General features: G+C 36.5%; 3 protein-coding genes across 3 annotated transcripts; all 3 read left to right on the top strand.

The window, feature by feature from the left end:
• Positions 1 to 8,504: 8,504 nt before the first annotated feature.
• LOC110718111 lies at positions 8,505 to 17,177 on the top strand. Its single transcript, XM_021896909.1, has 4 exons — positions 8,505 to 8,804; positions 14,425 to 14,567; positions 14,980 to 15,731; positions 16,019 to 17,177. The coding sequence occupies exons 1-4, from the start codon at positions 8,621 to 8,623 to the stop codon at positions 16,560 to 16,562; spliced, it is 1,623 nt and encodes a 540-aa protein (XP_021752601.1). The 5' UTR covers positions 8,505 to 8,620; the 3' UTR covers positions 16,563 to 17,177.
• Positions 17,178 to 17,423: 246 nt separating this feature from the next.
• On the top strand, positions 17,424 to 19,954 carry LOC110718147. Its single transcript, XM_021896946.1, has 3 exons — positions 17,424 to 17,968; positions 18,519 to 19,267; positions 19,354 to 19,954. Exons 1-3 carry the CDS (start codon positions 17,681 to 17,683, stop codon positions 19,850 to 19,852), a joined length of 1,536 nt encoding a protein of 511 aa, XP_021752638.1. The 5' UTR covers positions 17,424 to 17,680; the 3' UTR covers positions 19,853 to 19,954.
• An 888-nt stretch (positions 19,955 to 20,842) lies between these two features.
• LOC110717869 lies at positions 20,843 to 23,114 on the top strand. Its single transcript, XM_021896652.1, has one exon. The coding sequence runs from the start codon at positions 21,520 to 21,522 to the stop codon at positions 22,777 to 22,779; it is 1,260 nt and encodes a 419-aa protein (XP_021752344.1). The 5' UTR covers positions 20,843 to 21,519; the 3' UTR covers positions 22,780 to 23,114.
• Positions 23,115 to 23,316: the final 202 nt, after the last annotated feature.

Raw genomic sequence — 23,316 nt, 5'->3', positions numbered from 1 at the left:
TACAATCTACACTTCAGGTGTAGTGATTCAAAGAAAAATTGGCAATATCTTAATGTATGCACATAATATCATTATCATTATGAGCAAAATGTATCTCTCTATGCTTCTGGTTGGGTCATAACGGTATATAAATCAAATTATAAATGTGTAACATATCATGATATAAAAGTCGGCATGTAACTTTACAAAGTATCATTATAGGGATCAACTAATTATAAATTTATAATTTTGCTAACTTACTCCAATTCTACTCCCCCCGACTTGGTAAAATATCTCAAATATTGGGGCAATTCTTCACCAACTTAGAATATAATTTCATGTGCAACAAATTTCATCTCGTAAGATAATCATATTCAACAAATTTCATATCGCAAGAAAATAATCATTTTCAACAATTTTCACCTCTTTTGGAGAATAATGTAATTTCTATCTCTTCTGGAGATCAATCTTAATAGGGAGTCATGATTTGTGCAGTTGTCTATTTTCTTATTCTGTTTCTTATGTGCTGACATAAAATAACCCCAATCAAGAGATTAATTTACTATTAATTCATTTGTATGAAAAGCCACTGATCTTCTAATTCTCAAATACTTTAATAATGAATTTTTGGTTACTCAAAATCTCTACACATACAAGTTGTTTTAGTGAAGTTATGGCCACTTATTACTTGTTCACATGCAAAAGCATATAATAATCTCTTGAAATTTCTTCAAATTAAACTATTAAATCATAATCTAAATATAGTTCAATCTCAACGTTGTGTCTTGCCATTCAATTCATTTCATAATATCTAGTATGAGAGAGCGTTAGCACATTATTTTTTCATATCAAGTGAAAGTTAAAGTTTTCATGACGGGTAATTAATTATTAAACTCGGATGGCCTAATTTAATTATCACATCCAATCTCTTCTCTAAATTTGAACTGTGGTCAGTTTTTCAACTACTAGTGATCACTTTATTAAACTTACTTTATGCATGGCCATGAATATGATGTGATATTTGAACACCAACATGTATTTCTTTATACCATTGGCAAGACAATCAACTAATATTTTATCCAATAATTAATCATACTCTGCTGGAATTTTGACTATAATTTGTTGATAATTTAGAGTGTCGGAGTGGAGCGTTCGCTCTACTGAATCGCGCTCGCGCCAGATTGGCGCGACCCGCGACAAAACCGCGCATAAACTGCGACAAGTTTCTGGAAAATCTGGAAAAGTTTGGAGGCGCGCCCGCGTCATGGTATGGCGCGACCCGCGCCCAAACCGCGCTAACTTTATGGAAAAATCGAGTTCTTGGGCAAAGAAGGAGGCGCGCCCGCGCGGGCAGGTGGCGCGCCCGCGCCCCATGGTGGCGCGCCCGCGCTGCTGTGGTGGCGCGCCCGCGCTTCTTGCCGTTTTGCGGTTTTATACGACGGTTGATTCTATTTTAAATGGAATGAGTTTCTTTTTCGAAACAATACAGAACATTATTCTCTCATCTTCTCCCCAAGAATTCTCCATTTTTCTCTCAAAAAACTTGCAATCTTTTGTGAGAAATCTTCTTGATTTTAGTCTTTCTTGTGAATTATTCATCATCAATTTGTTTCTTAGTGCAAAGAACAATTGGGCTGACTTTTGTATCTCAAAGAGTATTTCCGGATCAAACCCAAGCACCATTGTGGGGGAAATTATACTCTTTAGGAATGTATTCATACGCCTAAGTCAGTGTGTCAAGGATTGAGACTCAAGTGGTCACCGGTTTTCTCATGTTCATGTTGGATGTAATAGCTTAGAGTAGAGGCAAGTAAAATATCTTTCACAACTAATGTTTTCATTGTGTTTTTCTGTATTACTTTGATAAATTGGTGTTTGGTTGTAATACATTGAATTGTATTTGGATTTTTGTATAATTCATTATCAATTATACATAGTTAGGTTTTGTTCCCACAATTGTTATAGTAGTTCTTGTTTTAGAATTACTTGAAAACCTAAAAATCTAAAGAGTATAAACTTAGAAGTAATCAAGCATGTCTAGTGTGAAAGAATTGACCACTAACTTTTTCAAACTCAAGAAGTTTGACGGTGTGGAGTTTCGGAGATGGAAGAAGAAGATGTACTTTCTTCTTACATCTTTGAAAGTAGCCTATGTTATTAGTACTCCAAGGCCTAGTGAACATGAGAAAGAATCCTTGGAAAATGTTCGGGAAATGTCAAAATGGGACAACGATGACTTTATTTGTCGTGGTCATATTTTGAATGGTATGGAAGATGATCTTTTTGATGTGTATCAAAATGTGGAGTCGGCTAAGGAGCTTTGGGAGTCCTTAGAAGGCAAATATATGGCTGAAGATGCATCAAGTAAGAAGTTTTTAGTAAGTAACTTTAATAATTTTAAGTTTGTTGATGGTCGGTCCATAATGGACCAATTTCATGAATTACAACGAATCTATGGGAACTTGAAACAACATGGTATTTCTATGGATGAATTGTTTGTTGTTTCAAGTATAATTGACAAGTTGTCTGCTAGTTGGAAAAGTGTTAAGCATGAGCTTAAACACAAGAAAGAGGACATGTCTTTGTCCGAGTTGGCCACCCATCTTCAAGTTGAAGAAGGGATAAGAGCCATGGAAAGTGCTAAGGATGGGAATCCTAGCTCATCTACCATTAATTTGGTAGAGGAAGGAAAAACTGGTGCTTCCACTAGTGGAAAGAGGAAGAATAATACCTCTTTCAAGGGAAAGTCCAAGAAGCAAGAAAACAATAACAAGTTTGCTTGTTGGGAATGCGGTAAAGTTGGTCACCGCAAGAAGGACTGTTTTTCTTACAAGAAAAGGATGGAGAAAGCCAAGGAGGGCCATTCTAGCACTAGCTAGGAACAACCCACCAAAGGTAATCCAATTCATGAGGTTGAATTTAATTCCGGTTTGGATTTAAATGCAACGGATCCTAACATTTTTATGGTGCATGATGATGACTCATGGTGGATTGATTCGGGGGCTTCAAGGCATGTATGCAAGATGAGGCATTGGTTCAAAACCTTTCACAAGGTTGGTGATGAAGAAGATCTCTTTATGGGGAACAATTCAACCATCAATTTTGACCCAGAGTTCGATATACTATTCAAAAACTTTTGTATATTCTTTCTCATGACACTGTGTTTATAAAATCACATTAGTATTGTGAAACTAGCAGAATTTCTAAGTCACATATGTATCTTCATATTATTTTTGAGGGTTTTTAAACCTTCATAACTTTAAAGAACTTCGGGTTCACATGTATGAGTATTTCATGTTCAACTTATTCATCATTCCTATAATCCAACTTAATGTAGGCATATAATATCATGTATAATTGAAATCAATCACACATCACTCAATAATTTCAACGTTGAAAGTGGCAGTATGTTTCATAATAGGTTCCACTTATAAGGTTACTGACAATATGACCATATATGGTACATACCAAGTTAATGTCAAATATAATGCATGTACATGAGATAATTCAAAGTACTAAAAGAACAATATTTGAAACTTCTAGTCCCAGAAATGGAGAGAGATATGTAATTATAGAGTATTAGGTTGCAAGTTACTAGTATGACACTATATGTTTGGATCGATCATTCCGTAAAAATCTTATATATCGCATGTAATAGTCATTAATTATTGTCATCACAAACTATTGTTCATCAATCAAATCCTTTCCCATCTAATTAACAAAATAAAAGAATTTCAACATTACATGTGGAAAAATAAGATAAATTGTGATTAACATAATTTGAGGTCAACTAGAAAAACAAAGAGTGTTGACATCTAGTCAAACATCATAGGCTTGTGAAAGGGAATCAGAATCATATATATTTAGTTGTAATGCATATACATTATTAAAGTTAGAATAATACAAACATGTAATTGTTGAACCCACAAATCACGATTTAAGCAAGTATATAGTATTATTTTAGTGACCATGCATAAATTAAGTTGATATTCATATAACATGTATATATAATTCACAAAAGTAATATGAAGTATGTTAATATTTGATACAAATTAATATGAAGTATGTTATGCAAATTAATAAGAGATAATTCTCTATAGTCTGTTATTGTTTCTTTGCATTTGATGCAGTATATATACAATGTCATCAAGTAAAACATTGGCCGCAAGACAAATAAGGACAACTAGGAAAATCAAACATTATAATTTCTAAGACGGAACTAGGGTCAATAAGATTTCTTTCAAAAACAATTGGTTCTTTACATTGCATGCTTACTAGTAGACTAGAGAGAAAGATCAACTATATGACACTTCAAGATCAGCATTAACTAACTCTCAAGGATAAGGATTAAAACACATTAACAAGATAAAGATTATGTCTTGAGTGTTAACATGCAACACAAGTACAAAGTACAATATATAACAATATAAACATAATAAACCAATAAAAGACAAACTAAACATATAATTAGCCCATAGGTGTATAGGATCATGGAAAGTCATGATAAATTTGATAATTTGATTTAACAAGTATAGTTGAATGCATTAAGTCGCGGCTGAACATAAAACATAGTAGAAAAAGTATAATAGATATATACATTGATAAAATAACTTAAAATTAATTAACATAAGTATATATAACTTATATGTAATCTAAAGATTAAAACACCCATCATCCAATAGTAATACTTATATCATGGTTTATCGTATTAAGGAAAGAAGATCATAAATCAAACAGAGTAATCATTAGATTAAAAAGCAATAAATTCAATAACATGCTCTAACGCTATACAAAATCGATCATTCGCCATATAAACAATTACGCAAAACATCATGTAATCAATAAATAGTAACAATAACATAATAGAGGAATAAAAAAATATCATTATAAAGTTTGTATAATTAAAGGGCCTATAAATTAACATGAAACAATTTATTACTGCATGTAAATCATAAAATAAGGCCAGATCTTTCTAAAACTCTTTAGAATATCAATTACGATAATTGCAAAATGAATTTCATACAAAATATGTACTAAAAATTCCCAATTCACTTTACTGAACTTTGCACTCAAAAAGTCGAAAACCCTCCAAGAGCGAAATAATTCAAAATATGAGTTACGACACATTAAAATTATGCTTTTAGCTATCTTTCAACCATTAATAATCTTCTTAAGTTTATTAAATCAACCAAAAAAAAAAAAAAACCGACAGATTATACTTTGCTAATAAATTAATAATAGCGCCATGGTATTATACCAATACAAAAGCAAATTTCAAATTAACACAGAATATTAGGTGAATAACAAACCATTGGGAGGAAAAACGTACCTTTTTTCGATCAAATTGACAAGATTATCAAGGTACAATCATGATCTTTAATATAATGTTCGGGTAGAGCCGTGGTGCTGATAACATGTTGTGAAATAGGGAGAAACATGAGAGATTGGGAGAGAATTAATGAATATAATTAGGGTTTGCTTGGATAACAATAAACCCTAGATCTAGAATATTTTGGATGATACAAGCACCCAATATTTCATAACAAGCTATACTTATTAATTTTTTTTTTTTTGGGTTGAAAATATATAGCCTATTATTTCTCTTAAGGAACGCAAACTATGTTTAATTTGTATGTGGACGATGAGGTAATATGTTTAAATTAAACCATTTTAAATGTAGGCTTGTTAGGCATAGCCTCTTAGTTTAATGGTTATATATATATGCTTATATCTTCTGTCACATGTTAGGATTCATTCATTTATATTCAAAAAGCAAAATTATAATTTGATGAAAAATTTACATTTTAGATAATTTATACTACCTCCGTTAAATATTAGTTGCAACTTTGAAATATTTTATATATCACAAATAATACCCTAAAATTGCAACTAATATTTGACGGAGGTAGTATTCCCCTTGTTTTGATAGGGCCCGGAAGAGAATGGCAATAGGTAGATAAAATATATGCTATGATTGCACATTTACACATTACCTTTATTCAAGGTAGTGAGATCTTAAAAAGCCTCATTTCTGAATAATATTGTATAGTAATGATAGCACAATCCCCACTGAAATCTTTGAAGTGGAGGGTGTAAAGGAAACTTGCTCTATTGATTTCAAATATATTAATTTCATTAATAATCAAAATTAGCGCAAGGTCAATATAAAGTGAAAACAGGAAGTATATGTACTTCGTATTATACTCCATAGTATGAGTATAGAGACAAGCAACTTTAATTTGATTTATATTATACAGTATTTCAGCCGTTATGAAGAAAGTTCTTCTCACCTTTACACCTCCCTCCCAAAGTGGCTTTATGGGAGTACAGTTTGAAAGAGATGTTGCTCAATAAAAATTGGCACTATTCCGGTCTTCCCTAAACATGGCAGTATGTAATATGTATGGCACTAGGCATATATAGTACGGATTATATATGGCACATGCCCGCTCGACTAGGCATGTTATGATAAATCTTCATTGTGTTAAGCACAAACCCATAATAGAGTGGCCACATACAACTGATAGATTATTCATTGCTTGACCTTTGTTTTTGGTTGGAAAATCATGACACGTCTTGACATGATATTCACTACGAAATAAATCGAAATTTCATTTACACATATGATGGGCACATACATGGGTGTGCCTGAATTACTCTTAGGCTCTTAGCCAACCCTTAACATGTTGGCTCAACACAAGGTACAATCATTACTGAATATTTATAATTAAGCCGGTTATATTTCTAAAACATTTAAAAACACAATTAAATTAATCTACACATGTAGAACGTTTTTTTTTTTTTTTTATTGAAGTATCTTATATGAAAAACAGTTGCAGTCCGTACATGATAACCCATATATATCAATTAGCAATATAGCATAGTAGCATGGTGGGTCAGAAGTGAATTTCACGAACCAACATTGCCTGCCACTACGCCATCCTTACAGCAAGCAATATTGGGATCTTCCTCTTAATCTGTCTCTTTGATGGGGCCATTTTCATCCTAATTATGAAATCTTTGTGTATCTAATTGAACACTTTAATAGTCATAAAACTTCGTGAAATCCAGTTTGTATTGCTAAGTGGGACATAATTACATAAATTGTTTTTATTTTATTTCCATGACAAATTAAGGTCCTGTTCTTTTAAGGTTTTGGCAGAGCAGGTGTCAACAGAGGAGAACAGCTAATTTATACTCAGCTGAGCAGGACCACAACAGCTCAAAAGAGCATGGCCTTATATAATTTGCAAGTACGGAGTATTCTATTTTTTTTATGAAACAATTAATTATAATATTATCTATAATTTAAACTCTCACACATCTTTTGTGTAACCCTAACAATTTTGATTTGTAACAAATTCTAATATTAAACACAACGCTACAATTATTAGGGATCCTTTCAATGTTTGACTAATGTTGTCACTTAAAAGATAATATCGATTTACATACCCTTGTTGATCAATGAACAAAGAGAGTAGAATGGGCCTGATATCGTCATTATTCCAGTACTTGAATCAATTACTTAAATCAATTGGAGATAGGAATTTTATCAACAAAAGGGGTTATGTGGTAATATTTGATCAATTTGAAGTCATTTTCAATTACATTAGGTGATATTTTTTCTTTTACTCACCACATTTATCAACATTGTTGACGAAAATATGAGGATAATAATCAAACATAAGAATGTTATCATCAGTTCATCACTTTGATAAGTACAATTTGTTATTCTAATATCTTACACGTACATTGTAGTTGGTAAAGCTTATGTCTTCTGGAGTACCAACTCCGTAACATACATTGGAGAATTACAGTGCAACTAGCCCAAAGTAGAAGCCAAAAAAAGCCCATGTTTTTTCATTAATCGATTTACCAAGGCCCATATTGATTATTATCCAATGCAGAGCCCAAATATATCTGATTGGACTGGATTTATCAGCTAAAATTCTAAGTAAATAAACGATCCTTGCTTAAGATAACTCAAGCGATTTGTAGGCTTGTAGAGACCTGAATCTTTAACTTTGAAGAGTATCAAGATTTAAGCAATTTTAAGTTTCTAATTTTCTACTTCGTATATAGTTACCGGACGTATTACAAGCAAGTATTATGTGAGTCTAGTTAATGTGACTTTAAGATCGTCTCATACATGAGCTTGTTGCCATTGTAAATTTGTAAACCAATTTACTACAAACAAGCAAATAAATATTCCATATTTACCAAATACTGTTATACAATCAATTTTAGCTTTTTATTTATTCACGTAGCGAGACCCATACCTAAATGATGCACTAAAGAGCAAATTTCGGTCATTTTCAAACAATAAACATTTCATAAAGATTTATTGCCAATTAGTTTATTAGTAATAACCTACGGAGCACTTAATAATTCTTGCAGTTGGGGTGTCTAGTGATACAACTTTACCTCCCATAACAAGTTTTAAAAAATGCCAACTAGAAAGAAAAAAAAAAATAGAAGGACCCCATTCACAAAATGTTGGAAGCATTACCATTGAAGAATGACCAATCAAAAACCTTAAAAACACTCATTCAACTCCAAGTCAACAAACACAAATCAACCATTAACAACGTCAAAACTCCAGAAACTTAACAAACTGAACAAACACCCAAAACCCAGAAAAATGAAATCAGAGACAATAACACTGGTGTTAGTAAACTTAGCAGGAATAATGGAAAGAGCAGATGAATCATTACTACCAGGAGTTTACAAAGAAGTTGGAGCAGCACTTCATACAGACCCAACTGGGCTGGGCTCACTAACCCTGTTCAGATCCATAGTTCAAACCTCATGTTATCCACTTGCTGGTTGTTGTGCGACAGCGGAAGCAAAGGTCGAAAACAAACAAGAAAACAATAAAGAAATTCAATGCAAACAATAAGAACAACACCAAGAATTTACGTGGTTCACTATCGATGTGATAGCTACGTCCACGGGCACCGAGATCGAATGATTTCACTATAAACTGCAAAGATTACAAAGATGATTCTTGTATTTCTCAAGAACGGCTCTCACTCTGTCTCTTTTAACCCTAATATTGATATTAGGGAGGTTTTATATTAATCCCTAATTAAAAGATACTTGGGCAAAAAGATAATAAAATAAGATAACCTAAAACCGCAAAATCCGCGTTCCGTATTTTTCCTTCTCCGCCCGGTCAGACCGGGCAAGGTCTGCCCGATCGGGCGCGAGAAGAAAACTCCATACGAATGCTTCAACGTATCCAACCCCCACCGCCCGGTCAGACCGGGCAAGGTCTGCCCGATCGGGCGAAGGCTCGCCCGGTCGGGCGAAGGCTCGCCCGGTCGGGCGAAGGCTCGCCCGGTCGGGCGCGAGAGCAGCTTCTTCAACGAATTTGCCAGGCACCTCTTCTTCTTCCGCCCGGTCAGACCGGGCAATGTCCGCCCGATCGGGCGGACAAAGCTACGAAGTACGAGTCACCTAATATACTTATCAACAATCTCCACCTTGACGAGAACTCGTAGTCAGCAAACGACCCCATCAAGACATAGTGAAAAAACATCTCAAGCCAAACCCGATGCAGGACTCATGCATAAGCCATACATCCCGATAAGTCTTCAACCAAGACCCATCACATACTCGTCTCCAAGTATAACAACTCATAATGCTCCACCTGCATCACAAGCCCCGGGCAAGCTCCACCTTAAGGCCAACACACCTACACCAGGAGCTCCCCAACTTCGCCCCTCAGGGCCTACTACATCACGTAGTAATCAATATTTAGCAAGTCTAAGCAATGTTTAAACTTGCTAAACGGAACAGGCTTAGTGAAGAAATCAGCCGGGTTGTCAGCAGTCCCAATCTTCTTCACCTTAATCCTCTTGTCAGTACGCAAGAAATGATACCTGACATCAATGTGCTTCGTCCGATCATGGTGTACTTGATCTTTAGCTAAGCAAATCGCACTTAGACTATCACAATACACTGTAGCAAAATCCTGTGCAATACCCAGTTCACCTACTAGGCCTTTGAGCCAAATAGACTCCTTAGCTGCAGAAGTTAAAGCCATATACTCAGCTTCAGTAGTTGACAACGTAACTGATGACTGCAATGTAGACTTCCAACTAACCACAGAACCACCCAAAGTGAACACATAACCAGTCACAGACCTCCTGGTATCCACATCAGCTGCATAATCAGAATCACTGTACCCAGTGACCAAGCATTCCCTACCATTCCCGTACACAAGACCAATATCAGTTGTCCCTCTCAGGTAGCGAAAAATCCTTTTCACCCCTTGCCAGTGTTCCCTCCCAGGTCGAGCCATAAACCTGCTTACAACACTAACAGCATGCGCAATATCCGGCCTAGTACAGACCATAGCATACATCAAACAACCAACCGCGTTTGCATATGGAACTCTAGACATATAAGACAACTCCTCCTCTGATTGAGGTGACATAGACAAAGACAACTTACAACTAACAGTAGTTGGCGTACTTATAGGCTTCGATTTTTCCATCCCAAAACGAGACAGAATCTTTTCAATGTAGCTTTTCTGAGTCAAGAAAAGCTTACCTCTAGCCCGATCCCTGTAGATCTCCATACCCAAAATCTTCCTAGCTGCACCCAAGTCTTTCATGTCAAACTCCGAGTTAAGCATCTCCTTTAATCTAGCAATATCAGATTTATTCTTTGTGGCAACCAACATGTCATCAACATATAACAAAAGATAAATCATGGAACCATTATCCAGCTTACTATGATACACACAGCAATCATATGAATTCCTGTCAAAACCTTGTGAAACCATAAAAGAATCAAACCTTTTGTACCACTGTCGGGGGGATTGCTTAAGTCCATACAATGACTTTAGCAATCTGCAGGCATAGTGTTCCTTTCCAGGAACTTCGAATCCTTCGGGCTGCTTCATCAGAATCTCCTCCTCCAAATCGCCATGAAGGAAGGCCGTTTTAACATCCAACTGCTCCAGCTCAAGATCAAAATGTGCTACAATTGACAATAACACACGGATAGAAGTATGTCGAACCACAGGTGAGAATATCTCAACAAAGTCAACCCCTTCTACCTGACTGAACCCCTTAGCAACTAGCCTAGCCTTAAAACGTATTTGCTCAGTTTCCGACAACCCTTCTTTCTTCTTGTAAATCCATTTACAACCCACAAGCTTCCTCCCTTCCGGTACCTTTACCAGTTCCCACACTCTGTTCTTGTAAAGGGACTGCATCTCTTCACCCATTGCGGCAAGCCATTGCGCAGACTCACTACAACTAATTGCTTGTTTATATGTGGCAGGTTCAAATGACTCTACATCATCAGCTACACTCAATGCATAACCTGTCATCGCATCAACACAGCAATTTCTTCCCTCCATCTCTTCAATCAATCTAACAGGCTTCTTGATAACTCGTTTAGGCATCTCAAGAATGGTGTCAGGTTGACTAGATGACCCCTGATTAGATTGCTCCACCTCATCCCCAGAGTTAGAATGAGTAGGAGTAATCTCAGGTTCAGGAGTACCCGGCACTGGAACATCAGCATCATCATCAATATATTGTACCCGAGGTAAATCAGCAATGGTAGACTGATGTACCTCAAGTACCCCATCTGTCTGTAATAAATTGTCTCCTTCCCTTCTCAAATCTGAAATCTCTGCATTTTTAATTGAATACATGGTGTTTTCATCGAAAGTAACATCCCTACTAAGAATGACCCGACCCTCCGAAGGTGAAAAAATTCTAAACCCCTTCACACCATCCCCGTACCCAACAAAACACCCCTTCTTGGCTCGTGGATCCAGCTTACCCTCAATAACATGATAATAAGCAACACAACCAAAAATCTTCAAATTCGAAAAATTAGGCAACTTACCACTCCAGATCTCAAACGGAATTTTGGAATCAATTCCAGAATGAGGACCCCTATTAATGACATAACAAGCTGTTAACACAGCTTCACTCCAGTACCTCCTCCCAAGCCCTGCATTAGAGAGCATGCATCGAACTCTCTCTAGCAGTGTCTGATTAACCCGTTCTGCTACAACCGTTCTGCTGTGGTGTCTTCCTGACAGTATGATGCCGACCTATACCCTCATCTGCACAGAACTGATTAAACTCGTCTTTGCAAAACTCTAGCCCATTGTCCGTTCGTAGCTTCTTGATCTTCCTTCCTTGTCGATTTTCCACCAAAGCTTTCCATTGCTTGAAAACTTTGAAGGCCTCATCCTTTGACTTAAGCAACCTAAGCCATGTGTATCGGGACTTGTCATCAACAAATGACACAAAATAGTGGTAACCTCCCATACCTTCAACTCTAGATGGACCCCAGCAATCTGAATGGATGTAATCGAGCACTGCATCAGTAATGTGAGCACCCTTGCTGAACTTTGACCTGTGTTTCTTACCAAACACACAATGCTCACAAAATTCAAGGTTGGCAACCTTGACCCCGGATAGAAGACCCCTCTTGGACAATAGCTGCATCCCCTTCTCCCCCATATGACCAAGCCTCATGTGCCAAATCTTAGTCATCTCCTGGTGAGATACAGATGCGCAAACCGCAGAACTAGGCAGTGTAACACCCTCAAAAACATAGAGGGTGTTCCTTTTGATACCCTTAAGTACCAACTCAGAACCTCTGAAAATACACAACTCCCCATCTGAAAACACACCATTGTACCCCAATTCATCCAGGGTACCCAATGAAATCAGATTCTTTCCTAAAGCAGGAACATGCCGTACATTAGTCAAAGTTAACCTCCGCCCATCAACAGTCCTCAACCTCATGGAACCAATACCTGTGACCTTACATGGAGCATTGTTACCGACTATAACCATACCCCCATTGCGAGGTTCATATGTATCAAACCAATCTCGACGTGGACACATATGGAACGAACACCCCGAATCTAGAACCCAGTTATCAGATAAATCATCAGACCTAGCAGAACTGACTAATGCTAAATCTTCCTCTGAATTATAGCTCTCATTCGGTTTCTCTTCAACTACAGCAGCCTGGGACTTGTTTTTCCTCACCGGACAATTATTCCTAAAGTGACCCGGTTCTTTACAGTAATAACATGTTTTAGTAGTAGTTTTACTAGATCCATCCTTGCCGTTTCCAGCACCCGACCCAGCATTGTTCCCCTTGTTAAACCCCTTATTCTTTTTAGACTTTCCGGACTTAACAAACAACCCACTACCATTATCCCCATTATCACTCGTAGCTTTCATTCTGAGTTCCCTAGTATGAAGTGCTGCCTTCACTTCTTCTAAGGTTATAGAATCCTTACCAACAACAAAAGACTCTACAAAATTCTCAAAGCTAGACGGTAGAGATACAAGTAAAATCAACGCAGCATCCTCATCATCAATTTTAACATCTAAATTACGTAAATCAAGCAAAATAGAGTTAAGTTTTTCTAGATGTTCCCGTAAGGAAGTACCTGACTGCATCCGGAGGCTAAACAACCGCTGTTTCAGTAATAATTTGTTGGTCAACGACTTAGTCATATACAATGACTCCAGCTTCAGCCACAATCCAGCCGCCGTTTCCTGATCAGCAACCTCCGTGATGATTTGATCATCAAGACTAAGTAATATGGTAGAGTGTGCCTTCTCTTCCATAACTTCTAACTGCGAGTCAGTCGGTCCGTCTCCTGACTCCGAAGTAGTACTCTTTGGAGCCAACGGACGCCATATCTGCTGTTGTTTTAACAGAGCCTTCATCTTAATTTGCCATAGCCCGAAACTATTTTTCCCGGTAAACTTCTCAATTCTTATTGTTGAATCTCCTGCCATTGTTATCTTCAAGAAACTCTCCAAGGATTGAACCTGAGCTCTTGATACCAATTGTTGTGCGACAGCGGAAGCAAAGGTCGAAAACAAACAAGAAAACAATAAAGAAATTCAATGCAAACAATAAGAACAACACCAAGAATTTACGTGGTTCACTATCGATGTGATAGCTACGTCCACGGGCACCGAGATCGAATGATTTCACTATAAACTGCAAAGATTACAAAGATGATTCTTGTATTTCTCAAGAACGGCTCTCACTCTGTCTCTTTTAACCCTAATATTGATATTAGGGAGGTTTTATATTAATCCCTAATTAAAAGATACTTGGGCAAAAAGATAATAAAATAAGATAACCTAAAACCGCAAAATCCGCGTTCCGTATTTTTCCTTCTCCGCCCGGTCAGACCGGGCAAGGTCTGCCCGATCGGGCGCGAGAAGAAAACTCCATACGAATGCTTCAACGTATCCAACCCCCACCGCCCGGTCAGACCGGGCAAGGTCTGCCCGATCGGGCGAAGGCTCGCCCGGTCGGGCGAAGGCTCGCCCGGTCGGGCGCGAGAGCAGCTTCTTCAACGAATTTGCCAGGCACCTCTTCTTCTTCCGCCCGGTCAGACCGGGCAATGTCCGCCCGATCGGGCGGACAAAGCTACGAAGTACGAGTCACCTAATATACTTATCAACACTGGTTATCTTGCTATCCGCCACAATCGGGCCCATGTTATTGCTCTCGGCCCTTTTCTTTGGTCTGCTGCTACTTTTCTCGTCGCTTTCTCCTCCACTTTTTTCCAGGTCTCTGTTTTTTTTTTTCCATCATCCTTTGACTTTTCTAATTTTTATTATGAATGATTCATATTTGCCTACATGATTGATCTACCTTAACCTTGCATTGACTTTTTTTTAATCCAACATTTCATGTTCAGAGCCTAATTCATGAATTTCGTTCTAATTAGAGATCAATTTATTTACTACCAAGTATATAAGTAGTGCATAATGTTAGTAGTGAATAGGGCCTAATGATGAGAATATACATCTATAAGAATTGTTTTTAAGATAAATTAAGCTGTATCAATTGAGGGCATTGTACCAGTAAAGTACTGAAAATCTAATTACCTGAACTTTTGCTATTTATGGACAGCTCCCATGCATAACCCAATTCCTGGATCACTTATTATGAATCTTCTGAGTTCTGATTAATGATCAGGTGGCAGTGTCGAGGGCATTAAATGGTATTGGACTTGCTATTGTTATACCTTCAATACAGTCCCTGGTTGCAGACTCCACTGATGACAGTAATCGTGGCACGGCATTTGGGTGGTTACATCTCACAAGTGGCCTAGGCTCAATCCTTGGAAACATCTGCTCGGTCTCGATAGCCTCTACAACATTCATGGGAATCCCTGGCTGGAGGGTCGCTTTTCATTTAGTCGGAATTGTAAGTGTTATTGTTGGCATTCTAGTGCGACTGTTTGCCAGTGATCCTCGCTTTGTAGATGAGAGTGAGAAGGCTAAAGAGGAGAATACACGAATGTCTTTTTGGGTAGAGATTAAGGAGGTGTTAGAGGTAGCAAAATCAGTAGTGCGAATTCCATCCTTCCAGATATTTGTTGCTCAGGGTGTTGCTGGTTCATTTCCATGGTCAGCATTGTCATTTGTACCAATGTGGTTGGAGCTTATTGGTTTTTCCCATAAGACTACCGCGCTCCTTATGACTATATTTGCTATTGCCGGTGCTATAGGGGGGTTTTTTGGAGGTAGAATGGGGGATATCCTTTCAAGACGTTTGCCAAATTCTGGACGAATCATTCTGTCTCAGATAAGCTCTGGTTCTGCCATTCCATTAGCAGCAATACTGTTGTTAGGATTACCAGATGATCCTTCCACTGCTTTTTGGCACGGTTTAGTTTTCTGTATTATGGGACTTATCATAACTTGGAATGCAGCAGCCACAAACAAGTATGTCATTTTCCTCATTTAGGCTTTTTTTATTCCTTTCAATTGCAAAACTATCATCTGAACTTGAACTTTTTGGCTTATACAGTAACTTATTAGTCCTTTTTATGTTAGTTTTTCTTCGAACTTTCTCATTTCATTGAGTGAAAAGAATAATGCAGGTCTTTTTTCATTTTTTTCTTTGAAGTCACATTACATATTTTTTGGTAGAAAGTATACTGTACTCAAGTTTCATGCTTCATTTTTACACAAGATTATTAAGCACACAACTGATGGTTATGGTTTATCAGCCCAATCTTTGCAGAAATAGTACCTGAGAAACATCGAACAAGCATATATGCATTGGACCGCTCTTTTGAGACTACACTAGCCTCATTTCCTCCCCCCATAGTTGGTATCCTAGCTCAACATCTTTATGGATATAAGCCAGCTGCAGTAGGATCATCAGATGCTGCAGCAATTGAAACAGACAGAGAAAACGGTGCATCACTTGCTAAGGCACTTTACACAGCGATTGGAATCCCATTTCCAATTTGCTGCTTCATTTACTCCTTCCTTTATTGCACATACCCTAGAGATAGAGAGCGAGCTAAGATGCAAGCTTTGATAGAGTCAGAGATGCAGTTAATGGAAGATGGTGTTTCTCCTACAATATCAGAACAGGCCCCACTTCAATTTTCAGAATCAGATGATCTGAGTTATAAAGGTAGATATGTGACAAGGACTGGGAATACTGGATACGAGGGAGGTGAAGGTCTTGAGTTTGATGAAAATGATCAAAAGACCCTGCTTTCACCCCAAGTACCTCTGTCAGATTCTAGAAAGCCAATGTGATACTTGTAAGGTCAACTTTTTCTTATGAAAGAACTTTTACAGTTTTACTACTCGAAAATGTATATTCATATCTTTGAGATTATTCATTACTCATATTACATGCTTCTCTACTCCTATCATTTTTGCAAGGGTGTTGGAAATTTTTCATACTAGAACTTTGTTCTTAAAAGCCTTCGATTCTGTCATTCCATTAGTAGCAATACTACAGTTAGGATGCAATTCAAACTCTGATAGATTCCGAGATAATCTAAGGATGATGCTTCTTCTGTATCCTTTATCATCTAAAGGCATCAGTTAATGCTTAATTAAGACGTGATTTATCCAATGGACATGTCTTCACCTAGATCGCACTTATATTATTTAGTATTTAGTTTTCTATTTGTGATACTTTTTTTTTTTTTCTTTTTTTGTCGTTTATGTGTAGCAAAGCCTTGAAAGATGAAACTTGTCTGCCAAATGCATGTAAGATCTGTTCAAAGCTACAGCTTTTAACTTGTTAGATAGCATAATTGAGCAAATATATAAATTAAAGCTTAATCTACTCTTAAGAAATAATTAACATTAACCTCTTAGACAAGCTTTGTGGAATATTTTCACATGCTAATGTTATCTTCCAGTAAAATACTGGAGTATAGTCCACGCATGAAACAAGCATTCAGTACTTATTTTTTCAATACTAACATATTATATGCACCACTAGTTCCTTAAATTAGTGCTTAAACTTGGTCATTTTACTAGAAAACTAAGAGTGAATGCCTTCATTTGAATGCTATTTCCATTCTCGATTTATTAAATGTCAACACACGCGAATTTTCTGTGTCTAGTGACCTGTTACTCCAGCTCTGGTATAAATTATTTTAGGCTCTCACCAAAGCCTAAAAGACAGTGAAAAGCCTGGAACTTAAAGTTATTATAGTATTTTTTCAAGTCACAACCCAGATTAATCCAAAATACTGGTATTATTCCCCAAAATGGGCCAAATCACTCCCTCCAAGTCCTATGGATTCCCAAATTACCATGCGATTGGCAGACCACATGTAAGTCCAACTTGTTGCTAACAATCGAACAAGAAATTATATTACTCCCATAATAAAGGCAAAAGAAAAAGTGTAGCAAAAATGAGCCCTGAGGCAGTAACACTGCTGCTGGCGAATATAGCAGGTATACTAGAGAGAGCAGACGAGTCATTACTCCCAGGTGTATACAAAGAAGTGGGAGCTGCCCTGAATATCGATCCTACCGGTCTCGGCTCCCTCACACTCTTCAGATGCATAGTGCAGTCTTCTTGCTATCCTCTTGCTGCTTACCTTGCTACACGCCATGATAGAACCTTTGTCATTGCTCTTGGTGCTTATCTTTGGGCTGCTGCTACCTTTCTTGTTGCCTTCTCCTCCACCTTCTTCCAGGTCTACCTCTTTTTCTTTTTCTTGCAATAAATTTTCAAGTTTTGTGGTTTTCTTGCTTGCGTTGACTTTTTTCTACTGCAATGATTTCTGCACTCTGACTGATGCTGGTGGTAAGTAGTAGAAATGATGAGTTTAAAATGATGTGAAATGAATTCAAATCATAGGGAACACAATTTTAATTGTTTTTTTTTTTTAGTTTCAATAATTCAATACTATTCAAATGTGAAATTGTGAATTGTACATTAGCCTTCAGATAAACAATAGAAAAAGCAGATTGTTTCTTCAGGGCATTTAGATGATAATAAAGGAGTAATAATCAGATGATCATGAATTTGATTGACTGTTTTACCTCTTTCAATAACAATTAAGACAATTCTCTAATGCTTTCTTCCTAGTATTAGTCCTTTTTTTTCCACGGCACAGGAGCAAATCAAAGGAAACAGACTGTTTGTTGCTTTAATATGCTGCAATTTCGCCATTCATTATCATGATTAGCCCCACAAATTGATAGCAGCCTGAGAGTATTAATTAAAACTTTCTAATTAAATAGGTGGCGATATCAAGAGCACTGAATGGTATAGGACTAGCCATTGTAATACCTGCAATTCAGTCCCTCGTAGCAGACTCCACAGAAGAGAGCACCCGCGGTATGGCCTTTGGATGGTTGCAACTAACAGGAAACATAGGAGCCATCCTAGGAAGTGTTTTCTCTGTAATGATAGCCTCTACATCTTTCATGGGAATTCCAGGATGGAGGCTAGCCTTCCATTTAGTTGGGATTATAAGCGTTGCAGTTGGCATATTAGTTCAAGTTTTTGCCACTGATCCGCGCTTTGCAAATAAAACTAGAAGTGACAGTACTTCAAACATGTCCTTCTCCACAGAACTTAAGGAGGTACTGTTGGAAGCAAAATCTGTTATCCGAATTCCATCTTTTCAGATAATTGTTGCTCAGGGTGTTGCTGGAACATTTCCTTGGTCAGGGTTATTCTCATTCGCTCCCATGTGGTTAGAACTCATTGGCTTCTCCCATGAAACAACCGCGTTCCTCATAACCCTGTATGTGATTGGTAATTCTCTTGGAGGTTTATTTGGTGGGAAAATGGGAGATATCTTATCTAAAAGACTGCCAAACTGTGGGAGAATTATTCTGTCTCAGATAAGTTCCGGGTCTGCAATTCCTTTGGCAGCAATTTTGTTCTTAGGAATACAAGATGATCCTGCTAGCTCTTTTAAGTACGGTTTAGTCTTGTTCGTCATGGGACTCACCACTTCATGGAACGCTCCAGCCACAAACAAGTATGTTTCTATTAGCCATTACTTGTTTTGAGTAAAAAAATATGTAACTTTGAACATAAAACTGAGTGTTTATTGCCTACTGTCAGTCCAATTTTTGCAGAAATAGTACCTGAGAAACATCGAACGAGCATTTATGCATTAGATTGTTCCTTTGAGTCGGTACTCAACTCGTTTGCTCCACCTCTAGTTGGTGTACTAGCTCAGCATGTATACGGCTACAAGCCTGTCCCAGAAGGATCATCAGAATCTGCAGTGAAAGAAACTGACAGGGAAAATGCTACCGCGCTTGCAAAGGCTCTTAACATCAATTTCAGTATTACAATGACAGTTTGTTGTGCTATCTATTCCTTCCTTTACTGCACTTATCCTAGAGACAGAGAACGGGCAAGGACGCAGAGTTTAATAGAATCCGAAACACAATTAATCGATGGCAGTCATTCTAACAAGCTTCAATTTTCAAGACTAGAAAAGCAAGATTATAATGATGATGATAGAGTTATGGCAGCTGAATATGAAGGTGAGAAAGTTCCAAGTTTTGATGAAAATGATGAAAAGACCCTTCTAGCAACCCAGGTACATGGATGAATATCACTATATCATGCAATGCAAAGTGCAAATACTATCACTATTTATTAAGCTAACTCATTAGTGTACTATTTTTAGTAATCTGATTGATTTTCACAAGTTTGAGGCCAAGTGTAAATATTTATTATTAAGCTATTCCGTTACACAAGGGTACAATCACGACTTATTTGATAAGCAGTAATTAATAAGCCCTTGCAACATAACTATCGTAATTAATCGAGTAAATAGGCCTGGCCTCGTCATATAATAGATGCCGTGTGTAAAGACAATCATTATATCAAGAAATGGAAATGTGAAAACGGTCTTCCTCCTTTCTTTCTTGATTCATGTGGTAGCTAAGCATATCTTTGAGTAGCTCCCTTCACTTGCTGTCATCATGTCACATACTCACATGTGTTTTCATTTAATGTACTACTGATTCTTTCTGTTATTATAACATGCATTATTTGTAATGAGATACACTGAATTATTTTTTTAATTAATTAAACGAACAAATCTGTGTTAGCTTAATTTAAAAGATGATAAGAGTAAAGTTTGGATTAAAAGCATTAAAAAAATAAGGTTTAGTCATCAATGTTAATAGCAAAGATTATGGAATTGATTAACTGAAGATCAATAGAGCAGAAGATACTAGGAAAGATCTGGCTAATCACTTATTGAGTCTAATAAGTGAGTAAAAAGTCAATAGATTGGACTATTATTAGTGTTTGTCCACACTCATCAGTCAACACCGTCATTACTTGACTGTCTGCGTCTACTCTTCATTGTCGCCACCAGACGCAGCATGCAACCGTGGAGTTTAAGTGTTTAACACTTTAAATAAATTGACCTAAGTTCTAACTCCCTTGGTACTTGAGTATGGAGTATTAAGGACTAACTTTACTTTTGACTAATCTATATAATTTACTAATGTTCCTGCTACTTAGCTTGCAAATCTAAGCTCATAAAAGTATAAAACTTCATTATGTAATACGGAGTAATAAAATTAAGAACATTGACATATCAAAATATATTTCTTCAAGTTCACAACGCAACTATATCATATAGATTACTCAATAGTTAATAGACAAATAGAATACAAATTAAAAATGATGCATTTAAAACCTCGAAAGATATACAGTATATGGATATTAAAAGAACTTATTATTCGCTAAAACAAATGAAACTAAGAAATACTCCGTAACAAATGACAATATAGGTTAATAACTACTCAAAATTTAGACAAATAAAATTAATATAAGTTCAGATAAATCAAAATAAATAAAAGCGTACTTAAATTGATTTCGACTTTACAACCCTAAATTTAGGTAATTGAGGGACATTCCCCTAAAAAAAAAAAAAAAAAAAAAAGTAATTGAGTGAGGACTTTACACAAGCACTTTAGCATAAGATTAGCCCACACTCCCCATAGAAGCGCGTATCTTTAGCTTATATCCCATGTGTGACCCCATCTCTGCCACTCTCTCTGCATTAAAATCTTTGCCGTCACTCCCTTCTTTCTCTCTCCTGATTCCCTACTTAGCTTAAATCCACCCATCTTTCATCCCTCATTCCTTCCTCTTCCTCTCTTTCTCACTCAAGATCTAAACTATCACTCTTAATTTTCTAGTACACTCTACTACTATTCATCAACATTTGATCCATCATTTCCTTGCATTTTTATAATTATGGCTCCACTTCCTCATTTCTTCAAAAATGTCTTCTTCTTTTACTTACTATTTATTTCATCTTCATTTCTAGTTTTTGCCACTTCTCAAAATCTACTTCTACCTCGAAGAGCTTTGTTAGATAAAACACTACTCCAAGATGATGAAGATGAAATTCCCAAAATCAAAATCAAGAAATCTTCCACTTCTTCTTCTACTAAAAACCAAACTAAACCAATCATCAAATCTCCTCCTTCTTCTTCCTCTAAAAACCTAGTCACTAATAATTCTTCCAAAAAAAACCAAACTAAACCCATTTTAACTACAACACAAAAAACCTCGTCTTCTTCCAAAAATAAAACCTCCTCCAAAAATGTCGGTGCTCCACCTACTCTCACTAAACTCAACCTTAAGTCCACCAAACCCAAACCCAAACCCGTAGATCTACCCAAACCTAAATCATCATCAACCCAAATTACCAAAACACCCTCATCCGATCCTTCCAAAAAAACCCAAAAACAAAAAACCCAGAAACCTCCATCAATGTTAAACAACAACGATGAAGAAGACGACTACGATTTCATGGCAGAATTCCGAGATTTCACAAACAAATTCCATAAAACATTCATCCCAGATTTACACAAATTCTCAACAACTTCGAAAATCTACTTAGCAAAAGCAAACAATGAGATCACAAACAATTACATCAAACCATATGTAGGTAAACAATATCATTCTTCAGCATCAACTGCTATTTCATTCGCTTTTATCATTCTTCCATTTTTACTGGTATCTCTACTTTTTAACCGCATTACTGCGTATTTCTCCCTCCAAAAACTCATCATTTTTATCCAGATTTACCTCTCAATTTACTTCTCAATCTTATGCTTCTCTAGTTTAGTTACTGGGTTAGAGCCGTTGAGGTTTTTTTACGCTACTTCGCAGTCAACCTATGTTTGGTTGCAAGTTTTGCAGACTCTTGGATATGTTATGTATTTGTTGATGTTGATGATGTATTTGATTCTTGTGTTTTCTACTGAGTCTGGGCTGGGCCAGAAGTTCTTGGGCTTGGCCCAGACTTTTGTGGGCTTTGCTGTTGGGTTTCATTATTATATGACGGTGTTTCATCGTGCGGTGTTGCATCAACCCCCTAAGACTAGTTGGAAAGTTCATGGGATCTATGCCACGTGTTTTCTTGTTATTTGTCTCTTTGCACGTGCTGATCGCACGAAGAAAGCTTACCTTGACGAAGAGGGTGTTGAAGAAGGCAAAATTAATTAAATTTACTATTACACTTTTTTTTTTCCTTTTTACTCATAATTTATAAAGTCAAATAGTTTTTTTTGGTATTTGTTTTTTTTTTTTTTTTTTTTGGGTCTCATAAAGTGAGGGGAAAAATTCGCTTTTCTCGCTTTCTTTGTTAGAATTTTAATTTTTAATAATTTACTATATATGGTCTATTGAGTAATATTATAAATTATTGTTGTAGCTTCTTAGTATTTAAGATCTTACAATTGTACTTATAGATCATACCTTTGCCAACTGTATTGTATAGTATTTTTAATATAAATGTCATGCATAAATGATTTTACTTCAATTCCTTTTTTGGCTAGTTCGTTTGTTTTAAGTTTACAAAAATTTATGGATGTGTACTATAGTCTACATTTATTATATTTGATCCACCTACTTAATCAATGAATAAAAAGAACGAAGCCTTAAAGAAAGTATATTTTAAGTGTTGTAACTAAAAAATGTAGTCGTGATTTTATAGAGGCTTCATAAATATGAACTACTTTTTATATTCTTTATACAAGCTCT

Source organism: Chenopodium quinoa, unplaced genomic scaffold (genome assembly GCF_001683475.1).
Source record: "Chenopodium quinoa cultivar QQ74 unplaced genomic scaffold, ASM168347v1, whole genome shotgun sequence".
NCBI lineage: Eukaryota > Viridiplantae > Streptophyta > Magnoliopsida > Caryophyllales > Amaranthaceae > Chenopodium > Chenopodium quinoa.
Note: the sequence above shows the minus strand (reverse complement) of the source record. Positions and strands in the feature narration are given on the sequence as shown.

Bases quoted from the DNA above. Each gene is read 5' to 3' on its own strand.
- LOC110718147 (XM_021896946.1), top strand. From the start codon at position 17,681: ATGAGCCCTGAGGCAGTAACACTGCTGCTGGCGAATATAGCAGGTATA. The intron at 17,969-18,518 runs GTCTACCTCTTT...CTAATTAAATAG, and splicing joins TCTCCTCCACCTTCTTCCAG to GTGGCGATATCAAGAGCACT. The intron at 19,268-19,353 runs GTATGTTTCTAT...GCCTACTGTCAG, and splicing joins AACGCTCCAGCCACAAACAA to TCCAATTTTTGCAGAAATAG.
- LOC110718111 (XM_021896909.1), top strand. From the start codon at position 8,621: ATGAAATCAGAGACAATAACACTGGTGTTAGTAAACTTAGCAGGAATA. The intron at 14,568-14,979 runs GTCTCTGTTTTT...ATTAATGATCAG, and splicing joins TCTCCTCCACTTTTTTCCAG to GTGGCAGTGTCGAGGGCATT. The intron at 15,732-16,018 runs GTATGTCATTTT...ATGGTTTATCAG, and splicing joins AATGCAGCAGCCACAAACAA to CCCAATCTTTGCAGAAATAG.
- LOC110717869 (XM_021896652.1), top strand. From the start codon at position 21,520: ATGGCTCCACTTCCTCATTTCTTCAAAAATGTCTTCTTCTTTTACTTA.